The sequence below is a fragment of the Zerene cesonia genome, chromosome 1 (genome assembly GCF_012273895.1).
Source record: "Zerene cesonia ecotype Mississippi chromosome 1, Zerene_cesonia_1.1, whole genome shotgun sequence".
NCBI classification, from domain to species: domain Eukaryota; kingdom Metazoa; phylum Arthropoda; class Insecta; order Lepidoptera; family Pieridae; genus Zerene; species Zerene cesonia.
This window is the reverse complement of record NC_052102.1, coordinates 8,127,234-8,147,422: the sequence shown is the minus strand read 5'-3', so window position 1 is coordinate 8,147,422 and position 20,189 is coordinate 8,127,234. Positions and strand designations below refer to the sequence as shown.

Genomic DNA, 20,189 nt, shown 5'->3' with positions numbered 1-20,189 from the left:
TAAAAAATATATGAAACGTAATAAGTAAAATCGAGTCTATTTAATCAGTAATCTTTGGCTACTAATGTTACAAAATAAAGATTGCACACTCGTTTATCTAGATTAAATCCTTTGATGTTGTAATAAGGAAGGGTCGCACAATGAAATTGACATGTGTTATTTCACTTAATTATTCCGATCATAAAATTACGATGCGATTAGATGTTAACAATTCAATAGAAAAATATTTTGTATGTACTTTTAGCTTATTATTTAAAATTAATACTAATTAAAATGTGAAAGAGTTAAATTATACTGGCCACAGATGAGAAAATATTTACTACCCCTACCACGTTTTCAAGTCAAGTAATAAATGAATCTGAATACTGGCTCTACTATGTTGTAAAATTTCGTTGAATTTTCCTCATCAGTCATATAAAATATGAAAAACAGATACATACAACAAATGCAAGAAAAGAATTGTAGTGATAAGTAAGTAAGCGGACTTCTATCAGGGTAATACAATATTACCGTGGTCTTATCTACTATACATAGTTACGGCATTAATTCAGTTCGCCCGTGGTACAAATATAGCCTATAGCCTTCCTCAGTAAATGGGCTATCTAACACTGAAAGAATTTTTCAAATCGGACCAGTATTTCCTGAGATAAGTGCGTTCAAACAAACAAACAAAGGCTTCGGCTTTATAATATTAGGATAGATTATTATGTTCATACTATTCCAATTTAAAACTGAAAAAAATGCAATAAATTAATTATTTTTCTTACTTCAATGTAACGGAAAGGTTTTCAAAGTAGTATCCCTTTATGAAATAGCAGTACCTACCTATTTTTCCACTATTAAAAGATTAAAAATAATTTATTCGTACTCGTTTTTCGCGCATACGTTCCGCAAATTTAAATGGGCAATTTATTATTAGTCTAAAAACCGGTTGGTGGTGTGTTGTTAGCTATTAATATTCGCATATGTTAGGTAGATCGCGGAAACTCTACCAGTCAAAACATGTTTTGGAAAAACTTATGTTTGTCCTCAATCAAATATGTGATGATAAATGACAAATGATATTTTCTTATTGGAATGTTGAAGTGTGTAAAAACTTTTTAGTTTGTAATTTAATTTTTACAAGATGTAGATATATATATGGAGAAACGCTGATATAAACATTTATAAATATACCTTTATAGGTAGGTACCTGTACAATAATGACTATAAAACTTTTTACTGTGTTGATGCATATTTAAATGAGTTTATGAAAGTAAAAGCAATTCGATTAGAAAGTGTAAAGTGCATTGTGCCTTCTGGATTCTTATTATTCTCCCGCTTTCAGATTTTGATGTAGAATTAAAACAAAATCGTTAATTTTAAAACTCTTTAATTTTAAAACTATATAAGGGGGTATAATACAGTTTTAAATACATACGACTGAGACATTTTTAATGTCAATTGAATTTAATTAGCATACACGGTCAGGTTTTATTTTAGATAACCTTGTTATTAGGACTCAATTCGCAGTTCCTTAATATCAACCTCTCAAAATTCTTATACTTACGTAGAATTAGACACACCCACCTCGGCGTCGAATGAAATTGATTAACCACGAACGGCTGTGCTCTGATAAGGATTGAAATAAAGTTCATTTTCCTGTAAATATTACATATTCTAACGTTGAGTCTTGTGAAAATGACGCGACCTGGTATAACCAGTTCCATTTGAGGCTCGAAATCACATAAACCATTATTGCTTTAGTATGCTATGATCGTTCGTGGAAAGCAGATCTAAAATCGTTCCTAATTATTTATAATTTATCACAAACTTATAAAAAAGCCATGACTTTCCTACGAAATTTATGTCAAAGGACATTAGCAAACAATTTACGTGCATATTCTGTGAAAGCTATTATTAAGAAACCGCCAAAAATTTTGATTACCGGTAAGTCATAGATTGATAGGAATTAAAATAGAACTTAAAAATTTAGAAATTAAAAACTTTTCAACGGATTTTAAACGCGATTTATTCATTATATTATTAACCCGACGTTTCGAACACTTTGCAGCGAGCGTGGTCACGGGGAGACACAGTCTCCTATAATAATATAATGAATAAATCGCGTTTAAAATCCGTTGAAAAGTTTTTAATTTCTAAATGTATAATACTCGCGTGAAACCAAACACAAGAAAACTTAAAAATTGTCAACTTCAAGCGAGCCAACAATAATTTCTGATACTGCCTTATTTGTATGAAATGATTTCAAAATCATTATCAATGAATATACTTAGGTAGATGCCATGCGCCAACACAAAAACGAATAAATGAAAAAATTAAAGTACCTAAATGGAAATAAAATAAATGTAGTCACATTTATAATTCTTCACGTGTAAACATTGTTTTTGTAATTTTAGCTTATGCAGTCTTTACATCATTTTTCATAAATTTTAAATAATAAAATTAATGAAAAATAAATTCTGGGATCGATATCTATAAATATAGCTTATACATATTCATTTGTGAAATTAAAATTAACAACAAATTCTTTAAAAAAAAACGATCGAAATTTATAGAGCTATGCTAAAAGTGATCCTTAAGTAAAAGGTGTCCATATTAATTATCACCATGTAGTAGGCTCGCAGTTGTGGTTACTTTTATTAAAAATTGTATAAATAGCCTAAATGGCCTTGACTTCGAAAATTTATCCGGTTCCGAATCTAACTTATTTAAAACACTTAATACTGACTACGTAACATATAAAAAAAAATATTACATTCCGTTTGTGTGCCAGTTTTTGCACGAACACGACGTACGATTATTTAATCACAATATTTACCTCGATGTAATATTCGAAATAGGTTGAAATAATTGCATAATATATCCTGTTTTCGTCACGTGGTCGTCGTCGTCGTCGTTTCAGCCTTTTAGGACGTACTCTGATGGTATAGGCCTGTATGACATAGGCCTCCCCCAAAGATTTCATCACGTGGTAAGAAATAATTCTTATACCATGTCATAAAATGAGAAGGATCTCAATTCGTTCGTATTTTTTGTATGTGTTCTCTTAACTTTTTAGGGTGATAATTTTTTTTTATTTGTAATTTGAATCTGGTGCTTCTAATGTGGTTTTGATTAAATAGGACCTTTTTTTAGTTATCTTTATTATAGCGAACTTATATTAACTTCGTCTGCACCATTATTTGAAAGCATTGTTTTTTTTATTTAAAAAAAAATAATATAAGACCACTTTATCTGGAGAAATAAGCCTCAGCGAAAAATTGCCTTCTACTTTATTTAAAAATGCCTTTTCTATCGATTTTTGATTTAATTTCTTTGTATGATCGTTGAGCATACCTATTAAGCAGATTTTAACAAGTTTATGGATTCCTCTTAATTTATATAGTGGTGTTGGAAAACATGTTATTTTATGACAAGTTTATATGAATGTTTTATAGCCTGTAATGTTTCGCCAAACAACCATAAACAAATAAAGATAAAATGGAAATTTCATCTTATTATTGTACCGTTTTTCATGAATAACTGTAAAATGCAACTAAAGAATACTTTAGTGGGATAAAAATGAAGAGTCACAGTGATGAATAAATGTGCTTATCATTTTTAGTTTAGTAAATACAAAAAAAAATGGATCAGAATGTTAGCGCGCAAGTAAGCGACCCGGGTTAAATTCTGATTAACCTTGAGCATAAAATGGCAGAAAAAAAACTTAATATTTTTTGTTCGGTTAGAACAAATAAGTTTAATTTATTATTAGCCGATATGCTGCGACTTCGTTTACCTGTGCGTAAATTCAAATTTAAATTAAATTACTCAAAATAAATCATAGCCTATATGTTGCCGAGTCAAATACTTAGCTATATCACAAAAAAAGTTCCATCATAATCCGTGCAGTAGTTTTTGCTTGAAACCCAAAACAGACAGACGATAAAGAATGTTAAAATGATTTTTTGGCTTGTGTTAAATGATGAAGACCACTAGAAGCATTTTTTTAGTTTTTATTTAATTTAGGTACAATTGACATCTTCAGTTTTATTATATTGTGTAGGTACCTACGTAGATATAGATTTCTTACTCAAACTTCTTCCACTTTTTCTGAAAGAAAAGTTAAATCATATTTAGTGGTCATATTCTACGTAAAATACAAGGCAATGTATACAAGGCTCTATTGTAATAAATAACATTATCTCAAAAGCCTAAGTACCTCCGTCATTATTGGTCCAGACCATTAGAATAATATAATAATTCATTCTCACGGATAAATCAAGTGTGTCAGTTGTATTTGCGATGTCATTTTTTTAATGAATACCAATGTTGTTTTATAAGACTATGAACAGTTTATATAGGTCACTAGGTCTGTTACTAATATTCACGGAAACCGAAGGAAATCCTGAAATGTATTGATTTAATAATAAGAAAAAACATAAGTTTTTAATCAATTGAATACAAAAAAAATGCTTGTCCTCACAACGAATTTTTGAAATATAAACAACAAAAATAGTACAGATTTTATTACGTATTTTCTATATGCATTGAAATATTTGTACTGCCCCATTACTAATAACAACGTCAAACTTGGTTTTATAGAAGTATTTACAGTTCATAAAAGATGAATATCATGTTTACTTTTGTCTCTTGAAATTACGACGTATTAATTACGTATAGAATGCCATGTGGTTATTGTCGCGTAAATAGTAAATACTATCTACGTAGAACTCGAATACGTGTTTATGTTATAAAGATATTAAATTACGTAGCAGAAATATTTAGAAAGGGAATCTATTGCTTATTTGAGATACTATAGTTTATGTTCGGAAATCATAACGAAATTTAAAGTGACAGTTTTACTACGCATATGAAATAAGATATATGTCTTGGTATAAACAACGTGCAAATTCTTAACTCAAAGAAATAACAGTTTATTCATATATCATAGGTGCAAGCATTAATTCGCATAAATTAGATTACAGCCGGATGTTTATAATTTTTACAGCGCTTCTTGTTTAACGTGCTTATCCCAATTTTCGTATATATTACATGTATGAACTATCACCTTTATATTATTTACTGCTGCTCGCCCCGGCTCCGCTTGGAGAGACATTTACCGTTATTGAAATAATAAAAACTATCCTATATTTTAGGTTGGATCAAACTACACATGGTATGCGGATTTGATTAAAATCGGTTGAGAATTTTAGGAGTACATCGCGGACAATCAACGTGACACGGAATTTATATATATTAAGATAAAATAATGGCTCGTGTTTGCCGTTCTAGGGCCCCTTGTCATGTGTCACTGATCTCGTCCACTCCTCTCATTCTAACTACTGAGGTACTACCTTGAACTCATTTAAGCGAATATATTTACCAGTTTTATTATTATTCGCAGGTGGCCTCGGACAACTTGGTGTAGAGTGTGCAAAATATTTAAGAAGAAAATATGGTCAAGAAAATGTTATCCTATCGGATATAATCAAACCATCCACAGAAGTTGTTAACGATGGCCCCTATATATTTGCGGATATATTAGATTTTAAAGGACTCCAGAAAATAGTCGTTGATCACAGAGTCGATTGGCTGATACATTTCTCGGCTCTGCTTAGTGCCATTGGCGAACAAAACGTTCCACTAGCTGTAAGAGTTAATATAGAAGGCATGCATAATGTCATTGAACTGGCGAAACAGTATAAGCTAAGAATTTTTGTACCAAGTACAATTGGGGCTTTCGGACCGGACTCACCAAGAAATCCTACGCCCAACATTACAGTTCAGAGGCCTAGAACAATTTACGGAGTTTCGAAAGTGCACGCGGAACTATTAGGGGAATATTATTATCATAAATTTGGTTTAGATTTCCGTTGTCTTAGATTTCCTGGTGTTATCTCCAGTGATCCACCCGGTGGTGGTACCACAGGTACACAAGCATATTTATTTCTATTGTATTATCTGGAAACTGTGGTGGTCGTACACCGTACGTTGATTTTTGACGATATCTACTACTCTCAAAGGAGATTAAGGAAGTAGTTCAACACAAGCATTTCTTAAATTAAACTTAAAAACTTAAGTTTAGTTTATTTTAACTTTAACTTAAGTTTTTTTTTTAGTATATTTTCCTCATGAAAATACTTGGTAAACAGATATCGTAAAGGAACTACATAATGACGCAATTTTACTAAGGAAAATCATAAATTGAAAAGAGTATCACTATCTATTAAAATCATAAATTTTCTAAATGTGACTATAAATTCTATAAAGTGGTTGAGGTACATTAGACCCAAATCATCTTAAAGCGCATTCAATCATACAAAGATATTGCTTTTTCTGTGTCCTAAATAGAAAATATTTTTTTTTTCCAGATTACGCCATAGCTATATTCCACGATATCTTACGTAAAGGTCATTATCAATGTTACTTGAAACCAGACACGAGGCTTCCTATGATGCATGTTAAAGATGCCCTCCAAGCCCTCTCGAACTTCTTGGAAGCACCAAACGAATTACTGAACAGACGTGTCTACAATGTAACATCGATGAGTTTCACCCCCGAAGAATTAGCTGACAAAATTATTAAATACGTCCCTGAATTCAACATAACGTACCAACCTGATAGTAGACAAGATATCGGTAAGAAAATGTCTTATAATATGTTCTCTCATAGACCATAGGATATTACAGATATCTAATGAATATTAAAGAAAAGGAAAGTCGAAAGCTTTTTATGAATCACATAAAGATAATATGTAGAAATTCGACTTTATATACAGAAGTGCATATTTTTCCTCATATATGTTATGTTCCAATGAGTTAGGTTTACATACATTCGTGGTGTCAGAAAGGACAATGTACATTCAATTTCGTGTGAATTAATAATAATTAACTTAACATCGATTGTCGACAGTTTTCGAGTAAAGTACAAAAATATTTATTAATAATATTATTTATATTAATTATATCCCATACAAAAAATAAAATCACACACACAGCAACAGTCCCTAACAAATTCTATATAAATGAGTGAGTAACTAGTCTACATCAGTTCAGAACAAAGAGATGTGCGTTCAGTTTGTATATAATACCTACTCATAACAATATTTCTTGATTACAATTAAACACTTTTAGATATACGAGTATATGTTATAGAGAAACAAAGACTACGTAAATAATATTTCCTGTGGCGAAGTCTGTACAATTCTTTTAAATTCTCTTGGAATTTATTTGTTGCCGAATATGCCAAGGTCATTTTTGTTACTAAGACAATCATTGTATAGTCTACACATTCGCACTATCGGATTATAAAAGGAAGTGATGTTTTCAAGTACATTCAACATAAAAACATTTTTTTTTATGTTACAGCAACCGAGCTGGTGGTTCGCCTAATGAGTAGTGATTCACCATAGCTCGTAAAAATTAGCGAAATGCTGTTTTTGTTTTGTATTAATTTCAACTGTATCAATTTTCAGCGGACTCTTGGCCCCAAGTATTTGACGATAGCGAGGCCAGAAGGGACTGGAATTGGCGGCCCTCCGTGGACTTAGACAACCTCGTCGAGCTTATGATAAAGGAAGTTAAGGAGAAGATAGCTGCCAATGAATAAAAAAATCGATACTTAATTTTTTACTCACACGTGTTAATCTTAAGGTAGATTTTTCAATCTTTGATTAGAATTTAGCTGTCCAATTAAGTACTATCACAACATAAAGAGAAAGCATACTGCAATACAACCCTTTTAGTAGCAGGCATGTACCATTTTATGACGTGATTAAATATTACTTTCAATCACATACTAAATAATTAAGTAATATAGGATACCTACAAAACATTATACATGCGCGCAGCAGCCGCTAACTAGTGTCCCGAGCTGCTAACATTTCGTATGTAGCTCGGGCTGGTTCTCTCTCGTCTCTCGCTGCGAGATTACGTCTCCTTAAAAAGACTCTATGGATTTTACTATGGTATTGCATATTAGAAATGTCGAAGGATGAGCAATTAGAACAAACCTATGAATTATTGTATGCTAATATATTCGACTAGTTACGTTTCAACCACTGATTGAAAAATCAGCCCTTAATCGCAAATATAGTTCAGATTGTTTGTAAACAACTGATTATACTTTAGAATAGCTCTTAAGTTGTGAAGGGTAATGTAAATAATTTTTCTTTTCTGGACACTTTTGTAATCGGCTTGAATTAAAATACCTAAGCACTTATAAACAAAATAAAAAACGTATTTAAACAAATGCATTTATTTTTAATCCAATAACCAATAAATCTTAATTACACTTTCAGTTAGTACGCCTTGTGATTATACAAAATTAACAAACATGTATCTATTTGTTACATTATAACACATATAATAAAATAAAATAAAAACTCATTGAACATGTTCACAATATTTTGTAACAAAAAAAAAGTCAGTATTAATGTGCAATATTCATTGGATAACACTCCGATCAAATATAATAGTTTTTACATAATCAAAAATGAACAAAAACATACCAATTTTCCACACATGCCGCTCTTAATAACAATACAAATAAAATTAATTCAACTTGTTCACTAGCTAGCTCGGTCGTCACAAGTTGTTACATAACCTTAAATGTGTGTATGTGTATAAGTATGTAATATGTGCGTGTGTCAATATATGTAAGTATTGTATGTAATGTTTTTTTATTGCATTATATTAAGAAATTGCATTACATTAAAAATGACTTATTAGCTTCTCTCTGTTATAAACTGCTTTCCATAAAGTGTCATGTACCAAATTTCTGACTTCATAAGAGGAGGTTCGAACTTTTACATAATAATATACATACAGACACACGTTAGTGAAAGATAACGTCAAAATTATAATCAACAACAACACACTTGGCCAGCATTGTGAATTATGGCCTAAGCCACTACAGAAGGCCTGTGTGAGCTGTGTGAACAAATATAATTCTTATGGTTTATGATACATATGTGAAGTAGTTAAGTTTTTCTATCTTACATAATAGAATCAACGGAAAAAATAAAATAATTTTAACAAAAAAAAAAACATGCGTAGCACGAAATTATACGTTTGATCGAAGTATTATGATTATGAACATTTACTATCATAAACTGTGTGCATACAAGTATCACATTGTAGCAAGCTTATGATTTATTAAAAATGTACCTAGAACACTATTTTAGGTATTTTCAAGAGTAACATTAAGTGATGTAGATTTGCCACACTATGAACTAATTTTTTGTCGCCTTACAAACATTTCAACTGGGTAAATAAGTTTTTATAAAACAAAACTATAACGTTATTTTATTCCGATTTTGACTTAGATAAAAAAATATGATAAGATTTTTTAAAAAATTGTGTGAAACACATATTAATACCACGTCAAGTACGTATTAATTAAACGTCCCGTTCAGCATAGTGCCTAAACATAACATATGTATGTATAATTTGACTGTTAATTTTAACTGTAACTCTACAGCACATTGCACTATAAAATAAAAAAAAGCATTAAAACTTAGCCTAAACGCTTAACTACTATCTAGCTTTACTATAATGAAAAGTGAATTACGAATCACATACACATTCAGTCTTCCATATATTTTCAGTGATCGGCAAAGGTTTCAGCTTATATATATAATGGACAAATTCTGTAATATTTAGGCGTAGCTTAATATTTACACAGAGTTAATCAGGATTTTTGCCAATTTATTAGATATTTGCATAATATACTTTACTGTGCAAGAAATATTGTGGCTGATTGTCATCGATTTATAAAATGGAACATTTCTTAAAAAAAAAACAAAATGAAATCAATGAGTGAAGTTATGTCTCATTAAAAAAACGGCAATCATTTGAAATGTAATATTTAAATGGTAAACTTAGGACAATCGATATACCTAGGACAGTGTGTTTCAATGTGCAACTCTTCAATATACACCATATAATGGGAAAAAACAAGGAAAACGGAAATAATGCATGATTTTATTTCAAATTTTTATAAAAAATTGTGAGCGGGGCCTTACATTATAAAACAAAACGCAGGTGGAGCGCCCCGAACAATCGAGCATCTTTTATTTTATAATATCAGGGCAGGGACTTAACTAAGCAGGACTTAACCAGTTGCATAGGCACAAACAAATTTTACAGTTTCAACAATTTTTTTTTTGTATCGTTATAGCTATGAATTGTTTCATGATTTGATATAAACTTTGACCGATTTAGGTAATAATTTGTAAAAGATAAACAAGATTATAATAAAAAGTAAGACATACTCTTAAATTACGTAAATTATACTTATAAACATATAGTTTTTTTTAAATTAGTACTTGACGGATGAAAGCAAAAGAAATAAAAAGCAAAAAAAACCGATATTCACAAATTCTATTCACGTGTCGAATTTTGATAAAATATATATTTAGAAGCGGCGGTGACAAATATGGAATTTTTAGGTTATTTAAAAAAATATACCCAAATCCATTTAAAATGTAAAAAAATACATATAAACTGAATGCACAAAGCACATTGTTGTGATGACAAGTTTATCCCTCACACATAAATTAGATTCTCAAGCATTATATAAAATGTCCCAAACATAGAAAAAATAGGTATTCTAAGTTCTAGAATCAAATTCAAATTAAAATAGTGTTATTTGTTGCAAATAGAATTAAATATAAATACTTGAATAACAGACGAGAAACTTCTCGACAGTGTACAGCTAATTATTGTTGCTGATAAAAGGAAAACTCATTTGGGCGACCATAAGCGACCAGATGACCAGGTCGCACGTGGTGTTAGGCTTTTCTGAAGCGGAACACTGTGAGATCACATAGACAAAACATCAACTAACTCGATCAAGATTTGTAAAGCTGTAACACAAGAGCAGGTCACAACATGGTTTCATGAGGTTCCCTAATATATTAAAAGAAACCACCTTGAAACCGTAAAGGTTCCTAGAAATAATATTTATTGCAGATGAGAGCGAATTTTTTTAAACCCAATCCTGGCCATACCTTGGTAAAGAAAGACAACAAACATGTACATAGCGCCTAAACGAAATATATAAATATAGTTAGTTATATTTATATGTTTATACGCTATATATTTCGTAATATAACTATAAAATAGCGTATAAACGAAAAAGTGCAGGGAAATTGGCCCATTAGATAAAGGAAGGAAAGAGAAGGGGCTAGCTTAGAAGGTGTGAAGGGTGAACAGTGATTTTATTAGCTGAGCAAAATTTTTTGTAGGAACGTTTAATCTCAGACAATTTAAGAAAACCTAATAAAGACTGATTGGGACTGATTGTTAATATTTCGTTGTAATAATTTTACTTGTAGGTTTTGTCTTTTTATAAGAAAAAGTGATTTGAATTAAAATACAGCCATTACAGCCAGTATTCATCTGTTCTGTATTGTCTTATGTTCATTCCGGGTGTCCATCCCTGGTTTATACCATGTCCATCACTAGACTTTTTTTTATATTTCCTAAAAGCCCTGAGTCAAGAGATATTTAAGTCATCTATTTTTTTTATTATTATTATAGGATGCCACACTAGTCTATGCGTCTTTATCATAAATAATTCTTTACATTTAAAGTAAATTATATATTTAAAAAATTATAAAACATAATTTTTTACGTTACACTGTCCATTAATGGCACGTTTAGGTAACCTACCAATACCTCTTCAAACAACGTAATTCTTAATGGAAATATTAAAAATAAACTTGATATGGAAACTGGTTGAATGATGGAAAAAAATATTACTTATAATATTCATATGTGAATGTGTGCTTCACAAAAATTTATGTATCACCATAATTCATCATTCAATAAATAACTGTGACGAAATATATTTTGATTATGTTCCCAATAATTACGTAGGTTCGCAATCCGTAGCGTATTTATATATGTTATCAGTATAGCGGAGAAATGTATCTGCTGTATAAAATACAAATTAAAAGTAATGATACATAAGTATTAATAGTTAAGCTCTTAGCATTAAGTACATATTATCAATAAAAGTTGTTTCATTGAACACATTCAAAATTGCCGTGATACTTTGCCGTGTTAGGAATATCGATAATTTCACAATTGCTAACAAATTTATGTGATCCGTTAGGTAATTACTAATTATTATCCAGATATTCTTTTATTCGACGGATAATTTACAATAGTGACACGAACTTATCAACAATAAATGTATATACGATTAAAGAGTTTTGTAATACCTGAACACACGCGAGCAAAACATCGAAGTCAAGGTCAGGGTCAAAGAAGCGTACATTATTAATACAAGAATAATAACTTGTAGCGGTTTGAAGAAAATTTATCATACAGTCAGTTTGATAAAACCTAAAAGCATTAATAAACACGAGTGCATATAGTTGCTAGTTAGTTAAATAAAATTTCAGTTGTTCAAACCAAGTAAAAAAGCGCCTCGTTAAAAAAATTAAATTGTTACCATTAAAAATAAGTATAAAAATGACAAGGCAATTATTGCACAATGACTGTATTTTACGCCATTTAGTCCCGAGCCAAAACAATTATTATATGCACTTATAAGCGACACGAGTACAGATTATCGAAATAAAGGAAAAATCAATATGCGATGTATATTCATTATTCGTTCTTAGTGTAAAGTAACAATTTCTAGTTGTCCTACGAAGAACTAACCAAGATATACCCGATAAACCAGTATTGTATCATATTCAATGGTTCATCTTATATATAAAAATCAATTGCTGTTCGTTAGTCCCGCTTAAACTCGACAATGGCTGGTCTGAATTTTATAATCATGGTTTTGGTACATTCTGAATAGTCCAGGGAAGTTAAAATGGTAAAAGGTTAGAACAATACGGAGGCGGGCGAAGCCGCGGGCGGGAAGCTAGTTGGAAATAATGAAGCACGATCGAAATTGAAATGAAAATATATATGATCTACGATCATATATTCAACTTTTAAGCGCGCTATAAATGTAGTCTTAAATTTACTATGTGCTAACATTTCTCAAAAACTAATTTAGAATCATGTATAGTGGCAATCCCTGTATCTCTTAGGACTATTTATTATATGGCAAATGATCAACCTTGCTGAACAATACTAAAATCACCAATAACAAATATGCAAAAATTATTGCTGTTTACGCAGTGCTATATCAACTTGTGCAACAACATACTCCAGCGTACGGCAAGTATCGCAAAGCGCAACATAATTACGAATAATTAAAATTCTATACAAAAAAAAAACAGCCAACAATTTTACTTCTATCACTAGCAAATTTCAAACTCCTACGCAACGTTGTAAACCACGAACGTTCTAGCAAAAATAATTACATCTTTAAACTAAAATTGACTCGATTACCTACACTAATCGGACTTGGCGTGTTGCATCGCTTCCCTGTTCATGTTGAGTTCTTTGAGCCTCTGACGTAGTTGTGCCTTCTTCAAGTTTGCCATGATCTGCGTAGACTGGTACAACCAGGAACCCTGAAAGTTTTGTTTGATCGATTAATATTTGAAGTTTTTTGCGTTTTTATGAAGAACTAACTGCTCGACCCGGCTTCGCCCGTGGTATATATGCAGCCTATGTCACTCCACTGAGTGACTTGTGAACTTTACTAAGTTGCAGCTTTCTAATGGTGAAAGAATCGGTCCAGTGGTTTTTGCGTGAAAATATTAAAAACATAAAAAAAATCTGCACAAAAAACAAAAAAATATAAAGAAAAAATCTTAATAATATTATAGTGCAGAGATATTGAAAAACTTATGTTCTACGCCATGTTTTGTCTGTGAAAATTAAATATTAAGCGGTTTAAGCCATCCATTTATAACGAACTGAGGTTTGGCTCGTGACTTAAATACCGTACAATCATACTCATGATGTCACGTTTATTTATAACAAAACTTATTCGAATGAAATAACTCAAAATAATGCACATGATCAAGCTATAAATATGGATGTATAAAACTGATGATAAGGTTAATTGGGAGTAAAATTTCTGTAAAATTAAATTCTATAAGATTTCTTGTAGATAACAATTTTAGAGAAACATTACAGGTAACATAAATATAATACGTTTTGTTTATAATATTTTATCTCAATTAAATTAAAGTAATTAATAAACATTTATGTTCTCTCTTAAAACACGATGAAGTCAGTTTAATTTAGTCAATTAGACTTAATTTTATTTTCATCATTAGCCCGTTAATTAACCGGTTCAGTCTTTCTACTGTCTACTTTTCAGAAGTCTTTGCTGAAAAAACTTTGGTGTTTTACTTAAAATTGCTTTAATTGTGACGTTTTCCGTTTTTCTTTTGTTTTTTTTTTCATTAACAATAATCAAACGTAAATTTCCATGCAAATGGTATAAAATAATTTTAATTTCTATCACGGTCACATTTCATCGATAAGGTATACTATATATATGTATGTATATTTATAAAAAACTTGTAATTATAATTGATACAATGTGTCATGAATATTGATGCAATCTATTATATCTTTAAGAACGAGTACTCTACCGTTATCTGTATAAAATTACTTTACGAATACATTTTAAGACAAGAATAGCTATCGTGAAATGTATTTATGAAATTATAGGCTCATCTCCGAAAATATACGATTAAAAATACTATAAAATAACGTCGGTACCTTTAAATAGAATTCAAGTGCTTCAACCTTTGAAAGTCCGAGTGTACGCATCGCTAGTTGCTTACAAGGTTATAAATAACAACGCATAATCACATCCAGTTTAATAGTACGTTAAACTCGTGACTCGTTTATCCATTTACAAATCGAGAAACAGCTGTTCTTTAATGTTTTCAATCAGTCCATTGCGATTTGGATTGAGATAGGTTTACCTAAACTACTGAACTGTATTCATAATAATTAATTATATTAGAAATTGTGGCACATTTTGGGGGAGGCCTATGTCCAGCAGTGGACTAATTCGGGCTGAATGGATGGATGGATGGATGGACTGAACTGTATTCACTAGATTTTCAATCCGAATGATATTATGTTAAATTGAAAATATTTTTTACATTATTACAACTTGTTACCAGTACCGTCTCTATTCTATTGGAGGCTCTGAATCACATGTCACTTTTTAATTTTTAATTCTATACAAATATATGAATCTTTGTAAGAATACTGAAACTTCGTGTGTGACACACTATGTCTGTCACCAGGCTGTATCTCATAAACCATGATAGTTGAACAGTATACACTAAAAATAGAGTAAAATTAATATAAAAGGAGCGAGGTTTCCTATATTACAAGAGTAATTTTTAAAATTTATATTGATTTATGAAATATTATTGTGTAGCGATTTTTTCTTTTTACCAACTCGCCTGAGGAAATTAGTATGGGGAAAAAAAAATAAAAATATCCTTTTATATAAGGATAAGTCTCGACCTAGTCATCGTCATAAGTATAAATAAAGATGACATGACGTCTCCTTCCACATTACCGTATTCGAAGGTGTATCTGGTGCTAATTATATGTTTAGTCATTATTTAGCTTACGTATCAGTCTTACTTTGTCAATAAAATAATGTTTAGAAAAATATAAAACACATGTACTAATTCACTTACAAGAAAGCTAAAAAGCAAGTATTTTTAGTCGTGATTTCAAAAATAAAACTTTCTTGAAATATACCTTGTTAGATAAAAATAGTAATATTTAGAAGGCCTGACAGGAATAAGCAGCGCAGTATTTTCAGGTAGGCAGTTTCTTCATCATAACTTAGAACGTCAAGTTATGATTAGATTGAGCTCCTTTTAACAACATCCTCCTAGGCTTGCTTCCTTCCTTTCTTTCTAAGCTTACGGTCAAGCTACTCGTATTTTCGATTCTTATGCTTAGCAAAACAATTTGACGATTAATTTCTTTATATGAGAAGGACTTAAATGTTTGTATATCCATAAAAAAGTAAACACTATATTTATTTATTTTTTTGCATTTTACATCAGCAAGGTAAAGTTACAGTTATCTAAATGCCAACCTTAAGTTGTAATTTCAAAGCATAATACTATGCACATTATATATAATTTATGCATTGATACTATTGATCTTTCGAACGCGTTGATCTCTTGGCATAGTACGCCCTTAATAGCGCACAATTGGACAGAAAGTCGCAGTTGTTAGCTTCCATCAGAGCTCATAATAAATTAACGTCTGACAGCTCTTGTCTTTCGCATGGAGGTATCAATGCTTTTTCCTACCAATATGTATTTAAGTGACTCCATATGCCTGTCTCTTCTTTACGCCTAAACTACTGAAGCGATTTAAATTATACATAGATTCAGACACGAGAAAAGACAGGATAGTTATATCCTGGAAATTGTTTTGCTTCGAATTATTTTGCCGTTCTAAAAAAGAATCTTTTTATCTTCCTCTTTATTATAGGTAATGAAGCCAAAACCATTTCACCGAAAAGAAGTGTCTACGCATTCGTAACTTTTGTCGTAAATTAATTAGATCTTATCTCCCACCTTAAAATTGTTATATATCGACAAATCGTGATTATAATCTATCGATGTGAAACCGATACATAGTTAAATAGTTATTCTATATGATGTGGTAAGATAAGGATTGATTTAAAACCTACACAGAAATAGGAGCCCCGTAAAGCTAACCTCGACAAGCAAGCAGCACATGATCGAGGTTCGGGAAAAGTAAACTCTCGCCAAATACATATGTGCCATATATTTGCATTAATGTCTGTGTAAAATAACGCGTGAAATTGCTAGCAAATGTAACAGATCACAATTTGTTGACAGATTACAATCTCGCAAGTTAAATTATAATCTGACGGATTTTACATTCTGCTGGCTTGGCTAATATTTAAATTAGCACATTAGCACAACATATGATAGCGAAACCTAACCGTATTGTGAAATGAGAAACAGTCTAGAATATAATGTATAGACGATGTAGTTTATAGTGAGATATTAGTTATAATTATAAAATTTGTGGGACTGCTTTGATAATTACAACATGCATTTAATCAAAATATCCTCAGATAACCTATATTTGTATTTATATATTATATAAGAATTTGGTGCCAATAAATTATTATCTCAATGCAAACCAGACAGAGAGATAAATAACTAATCAAATGAATCAAATATATTGGCTAGCCGAAAGCCGTGATTCGAACAGGTGCAAATCTTTCAAATAATCTAGTTACACTATGATAATATTATACTTCAAGATAAGTATCATTTCATATCTAATTTAGTTCATCAGTGTAAGGAACCTTATTAAGAGAATTAAAGAATTACAGTTATATGGTTTCAAATGTCGAAAGACACATACACAATATGAGTAGTATATTTATATGGATAACACTTTAATTTCTATTAAAATGGGTCAAGTGCGAGTCGGCGTCGCAATAAATTAGGGAGATAATCAGGAATATGTGGAAGTATTTTATTTATCTTAACTGCATTGCACGGCAGCCGCCCAGTGACTGCCCCATTTATTCTTGGATCTCTCAGAGGTCTTGAGGGCAAATAAGCTAAAGAGAAACTACAAAAAGGATAGGTCACCGATCCAATTTATATTCATGCCAACCATTGCTTAACCTTTTGTTATTATTTATTACAGCATCAACAAAAGTATATCAGTCTAAAAATTACTAATTAGTTAGTTACTATGATTTAAAGTAACTATGTGTTATCCAGATAATAATCTAATGCAATACAAATTTTCAAACAAAAAAAAACCAATAGGGTGTTGTTTTATTATAGGAACAAACATCCACCCTTTTATCCTCTTATCTTCTTATCAATAATAATAGTCTTTATTAGAGACGATAGGTGTTGACTATGAAGATTGCCATACAAACTATATAAGATATATAAAGAGCTAATTAAAAAAATAAAAAATTACTCACCACCATTATCATGCAGTTCAATAGTATTGGTATACAGAATACCACTGATATGAACAGTCCTTTGCTGTCAAAATATTGTTGTCTTGAAAATAATGTCCAATTTCTTGCGGCCACCTCATTGATATTTTCAGAGAAGTATACTAAAAGTACTGAAAACGTTTATATTGATTAGAGTTATGTTTTATTAAAAATAACAAATTGCTAAGACCCTACTTCTGCAAATGTTCATGGGAGTTGATGATAGCTTACCATTGAGCGAACCAACAGCTTAGATAAGCTTCCTGTTTGTCTGCAATATTTTATATCAATGCTACAATAATCTATCACAACAATATCATAGATGAGAGTTTTCATTTTTTTGTTTTCATACTGCTGTTTATGAAAGATTTGTTTAGCATTATCACAACACAATCATTTCATTATCTATTGTAGAAAAATCTAATTAGTTAAGAATCATTATTTCACAATGATAAGGATTATTAATTCATATTACACAACAATAAACAAAATAACTAAGTGTAACTAATATTTCATTTAAAAATAATGATAACACTTGTATTTTATTAAATTATTACATGTGAAATCTTGTGACTTGATCACATATTTAAGCAGCTTTACATATAATAAAAGGAAGCTATTTTTCATACAACGTCTTTGCATAATAAGTTCCACCTTCTGACCTTGATGGTTTAAACAATTGTAAATTACTCACAGATAGAAAATTAAGGCAGGTCTGTTGCTGATAAACAATTTCGAATTTGTGTGAATCTAATGTGTATTATGTACTAGCTTCCATTAGTAGCTTTGCCCGCATGGACTTATAACATTTACAAATGATATAGTGACTGCATATTCCTGGTTTAAGAGTGCATTTTATCAGGATAAAAAGTATCCTTTCACCCAAGTCAGCTTATACCCTGTCTGTATAAAAAATTCATTAAAATCTATTCAGTTGTTTCAGTGTGATTGATGGAGAAACATCAGTTTTTCAATAACAACAACAGTCAACTGTGTAGCTTCAAATTGGGTATTAAATAAAAATAAATAAAAGCACTTCAAGCATACTCACAGAGTGTTATGAATAGGACAATTTGAAAATTTCCATAGTTTCTAGTTGAAAAGCAGGTAAATGTAACCAGAACATGAAATGATAAGAGGGCCATTAACCAAGGGTCACCCCATTCAATCTAAAACAAAACAATTTTTACTCACTATATCAGGACCTCATTTAAAATTCAATATGTACAATAAATGGATATACTGCAACTGATTTAATAATAATTCTTATGACAAAGCTATAATATATATACAACTCTAATTTTTGGGTATCCAACTAATCCTACTAATATTATAAATGCGAAAGTTTGTAAGGATGTGTGTGTGTTTGTTGCTCTTTCACGCAAAAACTACAGAACCGATTGCAATGATATTTGGTATGTAGACAGCTGGACAACTGGAATAACATATAGGCAACTTTTTATTCCGATATTCCTACGGGATACGGACTTACGCGGGTGAAACCGCGACGCGCAGCTAGTATATATATATATTTACTTTGATTGAAATGTAAGAATGCACATACTTTTGAAGCAAGTATCTTTTTTGAAACTTACAAAAATGTATTTTATCCACAAAAACAATATAGATTTCAATAATAATTTGTATTATTGAAATCTGTCTTATAACAATATCACCTTGAATTACTACGATACACAAACTAAAATTGATTATCATAAAAATTGATCGATATATGAAGGATGCAATTCTGCTTATAACACAAATTTAAATTTCCAATCGTTAAAATTGTATACTTACACTTTTAATGTACGAAACGAAATCAGAAATTTCGTTAACTTCAATAGGTCCTTCCATATCCTTTGTTTTTTTCTTATGAACAAAACTTTTCAAAAAACACTTTTCTACTAACAATTATCAACACCAATAAACAATCAATTCGAGTACAAAATCACTAACAACTAGTTATTTGTACATCGCATTTGCGGTTTAGTAAATGCTAATATCTCCACCTCCACTAGATGTCAACAACTAGTTAGTAGTTACTCGTAAGGTAAGTCGTAGGATACCAATCATAGATTATACACTTATGTACGGTACCAATGATTATGTGGATTGACAATTGTGGAATATATGATTGTGGACTGTCGTTTGTCGGCAGGGCTGCCACTTTCTTATACTAAAAACGTCAACTCGGTCATCTAGACAGTGCTAAAAATTAAAAAAGCGATCAATCACGAACAATGCAGTCGCGAATACCACTAGAAAGTATGAGTGAGAGTTTTCTG

General features: G+C 30.7%; 2 protein-coding genes across 2 annotated transcripts; one reads left to right on the top strand and one right to left on the bottom strand.

Annotated features, from left to right (window-relative positions):
• Window positions 1-1,750: 1,750 nt before the first annotated feature.
• On the top strand, window positions 1,751-9,477 carry LOC119840799 (L-threonine 3-dehydrogenase, mitochondrial). Its single transcript, XM_038367591.1, has 4 exons — window positions 1,751-1,929; window positions 5,390-5,914; window positions 6,357-6,623; window positions 7,460-9,477. Exons 1-4 carry the CDS (start codon window positions 1,827-1,829, stop codon window positions 7,591-7,593), a joined length of 1,029 nt encoding a protein of 342 aa, XP_038223519.1. The 5' UTR covers window positions 1,751-1,826; the 3' UTR covers window positions 7,594-9,477.
• LOC119840893 (transmembrane protein 18) lies at window positions 8,686-19,994 on the bottom strand. The gene is made up of 4 exons (XM_038350243.1): window positions 19,702-19,994; window positions 18,956-19,073; window positions 17,887-18,035; window positions 8,686-13,471 (listed from the first exon to the last, which is right to left on the bottom strand). The coding sequence occupies exons 1-4, from the start codon at window positions 19,756-19,758 to the stop codon at window positions 13,352-13,354; spliced, it is 444 nt and encodes a 147-aa protein (XP_038206171.1). The 5' UTR covers window positions 19,759-19,994; the 3' UTR covers window positions 8,686-13,351.
• Between the last annotated feature and the right edge of the window lie 195 nt (window positions 19,995-20,189).